At 34.4% G+C, this 13,167-nt stretch overlaps 1 protein-coding gene across 3 annotated transcripts in view; it reads right to left on the bottom strand.

Moving 5' to 3' along the window:
* Nucleotides 1-13,167, bottom strand: part of KCNK2 (potassium channel, two pore domain subfamily K, member 2) — a 251,022-nt gene that overhangs the window by 120,895 nt on the left and 116,960 nt on the right. For all 3 annotated transcript variants that reach the window (XM_011929417.1, XM_011929416.1, XM_011929418.1), the window contains exon 3: nucleotides 3,783-3,900. In XM_011929417.1, coding sequence (XP_011784807.1) covers nucleotides 3,783-3,900 — 118 coding nt within the window. The remainder of the gene's footprint in view (nucleotides 1-3,782; nucleotides 3,901-13,167) is intronic.

Raw genomic sequence — 13,167 nt, 5'->3', positions numbered from 1 at the left:
CATGGTGAAACCCTGTCTCTACTAAAAATACAAAAAATTAGCCAGGCGTGGTGGCGGGCGCCTGTAGTCCCACCTACTCGGGAGGCTGAGGCAGAAGAATGGTGTGAACTGGGAGGCGGAGCTTGCAGTGAGCCGAGATCGCGCCACTGCACTCCAGTCTGGGAGACACAGCGAGACTTCCTCTCAAAAAAAAAAAAGAAACATTTTCTTCAAGGCACAATTCAAATCCAACTTCCCCACTTAAGACTTTCAGTTCCAGCCCATGTGTTCTTCCCTTTTTCTCAATTCTCATAGCACTGAAACCCCTGTTCTATGTTACATTTGATTATCCAAGACTTATTTTTGTTATTCTGCAGTCATTTCGTATGTGTAAATGTTGTCTCCCAAATGAGACTGCAAGCAGGGACTACGTCCTTACTTCCTTTGTAATCCTGGCAGCAGAAGTAGCACAGATCCAGCAGGAGCTTCTTACCTTGACTTACAGATTAAAATGATTCTGACGATGACTCCCGTCAACTCCAAGCAGCCATTCTAGATAACTGGCAATAGCCAAACAGAGCACACTGTCTCTTACCCCTGGTCTTTTCCACATGAGCTCCCTATGTCTGCAAGCCTCCCTTTCCAACTTTCTTCACCTGGCAAATTCCTAATTCTATCCAGTCAACTGGGACAATGCCTACTAAGGAAAAGGAACCATCCCTCGCCTCTTTCTAACTCACCTACCCACCCAATATCTGTGTAAAGTGTTGCATCAATACATTCCCATTAAATGCTCTTAACTCACAACTCCTGGCACGCTGTATTGTAAATGTGTATTTATCCACACTTCTCCCTGACTGATCTATGTACAACTTAAAGCCAAGGAATTTATTTTTTATCTTTATAGCAACAGAGTGGTAGTGTTTTATTATTTGTTGAATTAATATATAGACAAACAAACTGGAAATGAAATATGTTGAAAGGGCTAATAACTTAGCCTCACAGGTATCAATATGGTGTTATGTAATTTCCAATAAGTCATAGTTCAGACCATATAGAATGCCTATTTGCTTTTAGTTTCAAAAATAATTATTATGCACCCAATATGTATCAGGCATCTGGAGATACAGGCAAGATCCAAATGATTAAAAATCCCTAACTTCATAGAGCTTGCATTTTACTAGGAAAAATCAGCAAGGGACTATGGCTTTTGCTCTGACTGAGTTGGAAACCACAGAAGAGTTCTGAGCAGAAGGTTGCTGCAACGTTGCTGGCATGCGATGATGCTGCTTTAGACAAAAATGGTGGCAACTTGAATGCTGAGCAGTGGTTAAAGCATGAATCTAATATAAAGGCAAAGCCAACAGGACTGGTATATGGAATGGAAGTGGCATATGAGAGAAAAGGAATGGTCAAGAATGGATTTCATTCTGTACAACTATGGAACAGACTTTGTGAAGAATTTGGAAGGGTATAACTTTGGAAAGGGTGTTTAGATATATGAAGAGATATTCTAAAATTTGGTCTTAAATTTTAATATTTTATTTTGTATTACACCCCTTGGGCATATTTCCAAGGAATAGTGAGGATTATGTTTGCTTCTTAGAAAAATTGATGAAACTGAACAGAAAATCCTTGGACAACTGTGGCCAGCTCAGCTCCGTGAAGCACTGCCTGTACCAGGAACCCTCTAAAAGCCACTGCAATTTATTTTTCAAAACTCTCCCAACTTCTAATGTCATTTTAAAATGTCTTATGCAATGCAGCTATTACTAAAAGTCATAATTTCTATGATTGCTAAAAATCACTTCAAAGCTCACACAGTTATTATCATTAGCAACATTATTAATTATACTTTGAATTTTATGGAATAATGACTTTGGTGTCAAATGCACACTTAGGAAAGAGGACAAATTTTTTCTCTTGCCCTAGACCACCATAACCTAGTCCAAGATTAGAGGACATGGTGTTGACCACAAGAGGAAAAGACCATGCAGTAAAAAGTCCTCATATGGGTCACCCAGAATGATTTAATCCACTGAAGACTAAAGCCTGAGATAGAAGAGTAGGATATCTGGGCTGTCAGGCAGCTACCTAAAGAGCCTAAATGATCAGCTACTGTGCTTAATGGCTATAATTTGGAGTAAGGCTGGTAATAATGGTTTATATTTTTTCATGTGTTGAAGTGTATGTCTGCAAAACTTACTGTATTTGGGGATTCAAAAAATGAGACTGTTTATAAACATACAGGGCAACAGTAAGTCTGTATAATGACTGAGTCTCCTGCAAAATAATTTAGTGGTGGTCATGATGAGTTATAACTTAGACTTTTGAATTTTCATTGGCAGAAACAAACCATTCTCACTCAGTCTGTGAGCTTTTTTTCTTCTAGACTCTAAGTAGTTTACACAATAAATAGTTATTTCCATAGTAGAAATGGCCAAGATGTCTAAGCCCCAAACTTAACCTGTTATTATGGTTAGAAATCAAGGTTGCCATTCTTCCAGATTTTCACAGCCACACAACTTTTGACCTAGCTGATGGAAATGTAAGAGTAAACATAGTTTCTTGACCTCTCAAAAAAGGCAAAAAATCAGCAGGCTAAAGTATGTATTTTGCTGGCATGTGATCCAGTGCAAAGAGGCACTACAGTGGATTCGTGTAACGACAGAACAGTACAAATACCTGTAAAAGAAAAACTTCTAAGTGAGAGTTCATCCCTAAACTTTCCATGTTCTCCTGTTTAGTACTTTGATATAATCTGCTGACATGAAAACATCATACATGTCATAATTTATGAATGACATCACAAAAATAAGATTGAAACTTTCAGGATTTCAACTTATCCCAAAGGTATGTGGAAAGAAAGAAATATATTTTCTCACACCTGAAATTCCTTCATAACTATGATGAGTCCATGTCCTTCTCTTTCTTAAAAAATACACTTTAAATGCATCTCTTTCCATTAGCAGGTGGCTTTTCTCATTCTCACAGAATGACAAACATGGCTTTCACTATGGGATCTGTGTTTAGGTTTCCTGAATAGCTTTTGGGCACTGAATGACAAACTAGCAGAGAGGACATCTACATGTACCCATTCTGCTGCTTTAGAAGATGCCAAGCATACGTGTGGGTGAGTTGAAAAAAGAGACCACGTTCCATTATGCAACCCTTTCAACATTATAACAAACAACGCGATTTAAAAAAATCATCAGGGGCCTAAACTTTCATACTTTTTGTAATCCTCACATTTCAGTGTTAAATTTTTGTATATTTATGCTACTAGCAAAATATAATGTATAAAAAACAGGCCCTGAAGTAATCATCATAAATGACCATATTAACAGGCACAATCTGTTAAAATGTAGAGTTAAAATTTACAAATTCGAAAAGATGATATCATGTAAGAACTTCCATGAAAATAATGTTAAAATTATATTCAAATCCTTTTCTGCTACACAAAAAAAAATCAAAAATTCAGGAAAATTAAAAACTAATTGTCTAAAGAAATAATCATTTTAAGTTGTTTCTTGACATTACTACCATTAGTCAAATGACTGAACTGCACTGCTCGTGTTTCACATGTATTTTAAAGTCAACTCAGTATTCTAAAATAGCAACGAATTCATTTCCATTATTCCTTTGTTTAAACCTTTAAACCCCCTTTTCACAATCAATTTACTATAATCTAGTTTTTCTATCTTAAGTAGATCATTTTGACCAACTATGCAAAAAATTCAAACAAATGGATTTTATCTCACAAACTGTACCAAAACAAAAAACAAAAATAAGTTGTCTCCTACCTATGGTTGTAATAACAGTGCCAGCAAAGAAGAAGGAACTTCCCAAATCCCAGTGACTGATTTGATTGGAGGTGTTTCCTAAAGGTATAATCCCTGCATTTATTGCTGCCACTATTTGCTGCAAGTTTAAAAAGAAATTTATCAGTACACATGAATCACACAGAGGCATCAAACAGCATATTTTCCACCCCAGAAATGACTTGACAAAGAGAATCAACTCTAAGGTTTTGCTTTTCCATTTAAAATGTATAATATAGCTTAAAACTTTATACTGAAGAATTTAATACCACTTAGGTTATAAGAAACTGACATGTGATATCAAGTGAATTGATTGGCATGAAGGTTATAATATTGTACCAACATGCATTCATATCGTCATCCATTAACATATTTAATTACTTATTTGAATTAACAACTAAATATAACAATGTTCTCTAGTAAGCACCACAGCGTAAAAATAGCAGGTTGCAAACTATAGTTACAATACTATATAATAGCTTCATCAGAAAGAAAGTATTCCAAAGTGCTGCTCATTTCAAATGTTAAATATACGATCCAAGTCTGAGTTGGCTATAACTGTACCAAGCCTGTATCAAAAAGAGCTAAGGATGAAAAGGAAAGGCAACAGGACTTCACTTTCAAGCTTGAGGCAGTCCATGTAGATCTAGACTCTTAGAATTTCTACAGATTTTAGTAAATTCTATGACAATGAGAATCACCAAAGCTCTGTAGATGACAATCTGTCAACAATATTACATAGAGACCACTAAGATCTATTGCTGAGAATGTTGAGTAGTACTAAGAGAAAGACAGAAAGATGACATTATAATCCCTTCTTCAATCATCACATGTTGGGAGGTGGGGGTTGGAGGAGGAGAAGCACAAAAGGTAAGACAATATGTTAGGAGAAAATGTATAGTAGAAGAAAGACAGATTACAGGGGATGATGTTTCTGTTGGAAATATAGCTTTGGAGATCTTTACTACTTCATTTTCAAATTATAGAATTGGAAGAAACAACATTTGATAAGGAAATTAAAGGCCAAGAGAAGAAAAGTGGTTGGTTTAAGGTTACATAGTTTGCTGGCCAATGGATAAGTACACTCTGAAAATGGGGTACGACTCAAGGAAGTCACTGGCATATGGAAAAGAACAGGTAACCCATAGCTGAAATGTAATATAAAATCTCATTTCAGAACTGTTATGAAACATGTCTGATGTCTTAATCTATGAATTAAAAAGTCAATAGTTCCATGTAAAATTAATTAAACTGCATTGCTTTTATTTACTTTAGCAGTGATATAAGATCTTTGTAAAAAAAAAATAGAAAATACAAAAAGGCATAAAGAGGATAATAAAAACTATCCATAATTACAGAATCCTGAGATAACCACTTTTAATGTATTACATTATCTACCCCTGGTAGTTTTATATCCTCTTTTACATAGTTGTATTTTCTACTCTTAGTTAATACTATTCCACATGCAGGTTTTTTTGTCATTACCAAATTTATTTAATCATTGCCCAAGATGTAGATATATATGTTGTTCTAAAATTTGAATTAATATAAAATGTGCTGTTGTGAACATATTTATGTATAAATATTTTCCTATTTCTGAACATTTCCCCAGGAGAGATTGCTAGGAATAAATTTGCCACGTTAAAGATTACGAATGTTTTCGGTGTGGCGCGGTGGCTCACGCCTGTAATCCCAGCACTTTGGGAGGCCAAGGCGGGCGGATCATGAGGTCAAGAGATCGAGACCATCCTGGCTAACACGGTGAAACTCCGTCTCTACTAAAAATACAAAACAAATTAGCCGGGCTTGGTGGCGGGCGCCTGTAGTCCCAGCTACTCTGGAGGGTGAGGTAGGAGGATGGCGTGAACCCGGGAGGTGGAGACTGCAGTGAGCCGAATTCGCGGCGCTGCACTCCAGCCTGGGCGACAGAGCGAGACTCCGTCGTCAAAAAGCAAAAGCAAAAACAAAAACAAAACAAAATAAAAAGAGTATAAATGTTTTAAAGCATTTGATGTGTAGTAGCAAATAGCTATCTTAGAAAGTTGTTTCAATTTACAACTGCCCCCCACCAACAATTTAGGAATGCTTAGCAATTTTTCTAACATTAATGACATTTATCTTTAATGAAATGATAAAATGTATTTCCACTTATATAACCCTTATCATGAATAATACTGAACATGAATTATTCCTTTATCTAATATTAAATGCACACAAATATATACCTATACACACATATGCACAACACACAGTGAAGCTTGAGTTAGCTAATTCTATTCATCTCACTCTGTGTTGTAACTATAATATCAGATAAGGCAGGTCTCCCTTCATTATCTTTCTTTTAAATGTTTTTGTAGTTACTGCTCTGTTATTCCTGTATAAACTTTAGAATTTAAATCTTATAAAAATGTTTATTTTCACAGATTTAACATATTTCCATTGAAATTTGTTATTTAACATATTTCCATTGAAATTTTAATGGAAATATGCTAAATACTTCACATACGTTAAATGGTTGAAAATAGATGAAATCTATAAATTAAACAGTAAACACTATTATAATACTCAAACTTCATACCAAGGAAGATGGTATGAATCTCTGTTGAGTCCCCTATACTATACTGATTATATATTCCACATAGATCCATGAGGTTAGTCCCAAATATTTCACTTTTTCCACTTTGAATTATAATTGGTTATTGCTGTTGTATATATACATAAATATATATTGCCAATCCTCTGCACCAGCAATTCTCAAAGTTTTTATCTTAAAATAGTTTACAGTCTCAAAAATTAATGAAGATGTCAAAGATCTTCTGTTTGTGTCGGTTATAACTATTCATATTTCCTGTATTGGTTTGAATTTCTGGTTTTTAAAATGTTCATGTAAAAATATCAAGAAAGTCAACCTAAGTGATCTATTTCTACAATAAATAATTATGTCTTCTAAAACAAAATACATAGTGAGAAGAGATGCAGTTTTACAATTTTATAAATCTCTTTTAATATCTGGCTTAATAGAAAGATGTATTTTAATATATTTCTGCTTTCAATCTGTTGGAATAGCACATCACAAAGCCGCTGGCAGACTTCATTGTAAACTCAGAAAGTGAGACACATTATGATGTATTTTTTATATTGAAAAGACAAAAACATATTAGTACTATAGAGAAAATATCTTTGGCCAAGTGTGGTGGTTCCTGCCTTTAATCCCAGCGCTTTGGGAGAATGAGGCAGGTGAATTACTTGAGCTCAGGAGTTGGAGACTATCCTGGGCAATACAGTGAAACCCCATCTCTACAAGAAGTACAAAAATTAGCTGGTCCTGGTGGCATAATCCCAGCTACTAGGGAGGCTGAGGTAGGAGAATCATTTGAGCCTGAGAGGTCAAGGGGACAGTGAGCTGTGATCATGCCACAGCTCTCTAGCCTGGGTGATAAAGCAAAACCCAGTCTCAAAAAGTAAATAAATAAAATAACTTCGATCTTAACAAACCTCTGAGGGGGTCTTGAGGACCACATTTTGAAAACAAGTGTTCTATACTGAACTTGTTATTTTTGTTTGTTTGCTTGATTTCGGTTTTTACCTGGAAAACCAAAGTAAGCAAACTTATCACTTAGAAATAATCGTATTTTACCTCCACATCTTTCAATAGCTATGTATCATTGATTTGCATCTCTTATTGGACTGAACAGTCTTTCCAGTGCTAAGTTAAATAAGAATAATGACAGCAGATTCTTTATTTTTGTCACATAAAATCATCAATGGTTTAAGTGTTTAATCATTAAATATATTAGCCGTTGGCAAGAAAATGGCATTTAATTAAATAAAATATGACAAAAAGCAAATAAAAAAGACATAAAACTTTAAAAAACTAAAAAAGAATTTGGAAAAGATTTTAAGATAACAATAAACATATAGGAGATGGAACAGAGGTAATAAGTGAAGAAATATAAAATGGCTCCATTTTAGCATAAATCAAATAAAGTTATTAGTTCATATACTCTAATCTAGTGAATTCGTAGGTTATGTAGCTTAAAAATATATATCAAGGCTTCATAAATCTGAAAGAGTTGCTTGTGATAATCATGCTATTATCTAGTTACTCTGGAGGGAATGGCTTCACAGTTAATACACATGGAAATGCCACAGATTCACATGCACAAAAACAATTAGGCACAGGAACAAGGGCGTGTAGGCTTGTAACTCTCAGGAAGAACTAAACATTTCCAGTAAAAATCAGGGAAGGGGAATTTAGACAGATTATAATTGAATCAAAAGTATATTTTTAGATTTTACATACATTTCTTCAACACATTCATTTATTCAAAAATATTTAGCAGTTGTAAATGGTACTAAGTGATGGGGAAGCAACAGAAAAGAAGAAACATGCATGGTGTTGTAGATGAGAAAAGATAAGGTAAGCCTTCAGACTCCACCCCCATTAGTTAAAATTATTTTATTGACTATAGCAATTGATTTAATATAGTCTTCATAACCAGCACTATGATTTTAGCTTATTCTTTTTCTCATCAATGATGAATTACAACATCACCCAGACACTTGGATAAAGTCCACAAATTATTAAAATTCAAAAGAAGAAAATGCAGACCTATAATCAGAAACAGTAGTGTCTGGCAACATGTGGGTTGTAAATAATTATCACAAGAGCTGTAATTATTGAAACAGAGGTTTGAGATAGAGCTAAGGGTATGTCAAATCACTATGAGAATGAGTCTACCATGGGGTCTTTTCTCTAGAATATTCTTGTAAGTCTATTTTGTATTTTTGTGTGTGGTGTCTTGGTCAACATCCACAGGAAATTGGATGTCCTTTCCCACTCACTGACGTAGAGCTAAGAATCTCTGAAATTTCAACATCAGTTCAGGTCATCAGAGTACTTTTCCAATGCCTTCATGAGAACTGTTTCTGGGTGTGCCACATTATGTGGCTAGAGTAACATAATCACCGAATAGATAATAAAATTTCACTTTTTCATTAAAAGCAACTTTTCTGTACAATCAAATCATGTTGACAACTTATGAATAAGTTGAATAGTTTAGGTTAAGATAAGCGAAGGTGGAATCCTACGTATTTCATCCTAATACATGATTACCTGAAGTGCTGATTAATAAGAAAGGGCTTCCAAACTTAAAACCTGCCATAGAAACAGTAAAAGATAATCTTCATTGGATTCACATTTAATTTTGCCCCTCAGTTTATAGACAAGCATAGGATGTACACTAAGGAAAATTAGTTAAATACATGGTTCCACCTAAGAGTGTAGCATTAAACTTAAGAAATAGAGCTCTAGGAGGCTTAGACTCATACACATGATAAAGATAATTAGGGAAAATCTTGGTTTCCATGACAATGGTGGCTTTAGAATCAAAGTTCACAGAGTTCTACTGTAAATTTGTGGATTCTTGAATTGTAAATGCTGATGTCTCAATGCCATCTGGCATTTTGGAACTCTATTCAGCTTTAACACCAAACAATGATAAGACACACTTATTTGTAAGTATATGGGACTAGTACAGACTTGGCATTCAAGGAAGTGACTGACAATCATGAAAATGTTTCTGTCAGTCCAATTCCAAGGAACAGCTTTTCGTGTGCTATAAAGTAATAGAATGGCCACGTTTTCATTAAAGAAAAAGATATGGGGAATTTAGCAATTTTGAAACAGCCTGAAGAATGTATTGCTTTCAGAGTAGGCTATATTGTGGATCTTAAAATACAAATAGCAACAGAAGTTCTGATTTTACTTATTTTTCCGACACAGAGATGTTTATGTTCATCAAAACAACACAGAATGTTTTGAACAAATTCCTCCTCTATTATATCATAATCAGGATTCCATTAAAATATGCCGTCACACCTATCATCCTGAAAGTAGAATCACAGTAATAATTTGAACACTTTTAAGTGATAAAAAAATTCTGAACTGCAAGTACAAGGGATTAACACCTAATTAGTTTATACCAATGAGGTATGTATAACTGGTTCGATGCCAACTTATTTCAATTGGATATTTAAGATTGTTTCCACTTTTTCTCCTTTTTTAAAAAAACATAGTTTCCAATAAATTGTACAATGACAAAATTGGCTTATAATTATATGAACTTATATACAGTTACACAGCTCCTCAAACAATAACAAGTATTGTCTTGCCAAATTTCTGGTAGTTACAATTATAGATCTTTATTTGTGACCCTTTCTTTGGGTGGGAAACCAGTTTTCACCCTGAGAAGAAACTAGTCTTTAGGGAAGGAATCCAATCACACATCCACAACACTGCATCTGACCACTTCAACCCATGTAAGCAAGACTATTTTTAAAAACTTGAAGAATGTGGGATGAGGAAAGTAAAATAATAAATGATGCTCTCATTGCCAAAAGACTTTGTGGGAAGATAATGGTAGGTATCATTAAGACTTATGGTTGCACCACAAAAATAATCATCACCCATCAATAATACACAGTCATGTGTGAGTATTGTTGCCAAAGTCTACAGGATCCTCATGCATCTCATTCTTAACCTCTGACTATATGTCAACTTTATGATTACCTTATTCCAGATGATGTGAACTGTTTTGAATGGTCCTGCTATTAAAACTAGAGAGTATCTCAACATGGCCCTTACTCTCACAGGCTCAAAATTTCACAGACAACACTGGTGGAGCATAGGCAACCTTGACTGGCATGTCTGAAACAATGAGGAACCACACTGGATTATCCATTTTCTAAGTATGTTTAAAATATACTAGACATACATGTCTGGAATGTTATGTTATTTATGGACATGATTTACACAAGACACTCCTCCTCTAACATCAGTAACACATGGCAGTCTTAATGATTGGGCTGCTTCTTGGACCATTTTACATATCAAATCAGGTTCCACTAAGGGGCAGCAGGATACCAGACCCATCTTCTTTACCTCTTTGTCCTTTCATGATATTCTGGAAACTAAAGTATGTCATTGGGTTCCTTGCGTGAAATAATATTCCTGTCAAGTGCCACTAGGACCCTTAATAATTGCACAAGAGAGCAAACAACTTCTTGAAAACCGCACTACACTAGCATATTGCTCTTCAACATTATTCCATGAGCAGTTCTCAGTTAATGCTAACACTAGGCTGAAGTATATAAAATTGCCAATATCTGAGCATTTGGTGCATGCAAAATGGCAATTAAATATGAGCATGCAAAAGAATAGTACTTGTGTTTTGATCAAAAGTGTGTAATGACTTACTAAATTTCACTGCAATGTGATATTTATTAGTGCAGAATTAATGCTAATTTCCATGAACAAGAAAGACATTGTTACTAGCAAATCAATCAATTAGGCTATCTTTACAGTTCTAGAGTGAAGGATACATATTTATTAAAGGAAAACCCTTTATTACTTAGAATGTTATTCTGAGAAAACATAGACTGACTGTTGAATCCTTGTTGGAAATTCAAGTTGTATTCCATTTTTGCACACATCTGAGAAATCCAGAGATACTATTTAGCATTTAAGATAATTAAAATTTATAGAAGTTAATTCATACATCCACGATTTGATATCAAATTTTGTGACTCATTACATGAAACTAGTTTTTCTGAAATTCTGTAGTAATATGGACATGGTACTTGGTTTATTTTTTTCTAGGAAAAATACAGGCATCTGCCTAAATATAAAATGCAGAAATCACAAAGTTATATTCCATAATTAAATGAAATGTTATAGAGTATTGACATATATTAGATTTTCAAAACCTAGCATCAATAATCTTTTTTCTTTTATAAAAATACATTTCTGATTTCATGTGGAGAAAAAAGATGGAGTAGTAGTTTGCATATTTTATACAAAACATAGGGGTTAAATCATACTATATTTAGCGACTGATAAGCATATTTTCAAGGTTCCCCCCAGTATATTTTGTAAGGAATATTTTGTAAGAAACAATATGCCATAATGATTTTAATCCATTGTTTTTGTTGGAAAAATTATGAGTCAAAATATATTTATTTCACGAACATTTTTTTAAAATAAAATTTAATTCTTATTACTTAAAAGGGATATTTTCCACAGAAAGCAATTTCTGCACACCAGATTTTAAGGAAGCACATCTAAAAGTGAATATCTTGCTTACCTTCTCATATATTTCCTTCTATTTGGGGATTGTGCAACTGAGTGCCAAAGCTATTTTTAAACAGACTAATGAAGTGTACAGCTTTTTTCTTGCTCTTTTGAAAGTGTAAATTTATTTTCTATTAGTAGAAACAAAAACTTAAAATCCAAAGCAGGGAACAACAGATTTGAGAGCGGATATCACTGAAGGGCCAGAAACCATGAAGCATACTGCTGGGTATTTGGGTTGTCTTTCCTGATCATATCCATTTAGGGAGATTTTTTTAATCATAAAAGTAATATACATATTATTGGACATTTGGAAAAATAATACTAAAGTAAAAAATCAGTCACCATTCCTAAAACAGTATTTTGCAACATGCATATATTCATGTTTTAATAGTTGTAACAATAAATCTGCTGAAAACTCTTTTCATATAACATAAGCATATTCCAAGGCATTTTGTAGTCTTCAGAGCTATCATTTTTAAGGACTGCAATATCTCACTGAGTAGCTACATTTAACATAGTTTACATAACTATTCCTCTATTATTGAGTAAACCTGTCTAATGTCTAAGGGCAAGTAACCATTAGCTGACTTGTTATAGAGAAGATTTATGTATCAGGCAAGGGCTGAACTGGAAACACTGAAATTCTTTCTTCTTTGAGTCTCAATGAAATGAGCACAGGGGTGTATAGGAAAAAGAAATCATGATGAAGACCCTATGCAACGCTAAAGGAGCCAGACTACATATGTGAACACTGAAGTGGCATTTGCCTGGTATGCATTTTTCCATGACTCTTCCTAGATTCCATATTATTATATGGAATAATATTTTATGGGACTATTAATCTTTGTCTATCTTTCCGGCCACGTTATACCCCATCTCAGCATGAGTGGAAGAAAAAGATTAATAATAATAATAATAAAGGAAAGCATGAAAAGAGAAGGAGGTAGAAGAAGTCAGAAAGAAACCAAAAGGCAAGGAGAGAGCAAAAAGATCAAGGTTGTTTAGTTAGTAAGAAAGACACAGTTCTAGGAGAGTAAGATATTTATCGAGGCAGTTCCTTTAAAAGAGGTTGTCTTTAAAATAGGATTTGAGGCCGGGCGCGGTGGCTCAAGCCTGTAATCCCAGCACTTTGGGAGGCCAAGACGGGCTGATCACGAGGTCAGGAGATCGAGACCATCCTGGCTAACACGGTGAAACCCCGTCTCTACTAAAAAATACAAAAAAACTAGCCGG

The sequence above is a fragment of the Colobus angolensis genome, unplaced genomic scaffold (assembly GCF_000951035.1).
Source record: "Colobus angolensis palliatus isolate OR3802 unplaced genomic scaffold, Cang.pa_1.0 Scaffold81, whole genome shotgun sequence".
Lineage (NCBI taxonomy): Eukaryota > Metazoa > Chordata > Mammalia > Primates > Cercopithecidae > Colobus > Colobus angolensis.
The sequence above is the reverse complement of the archived record's forward strand: the minus strand, read 5'-3'. Positions and strand labels throughout refer to the sequence as shown.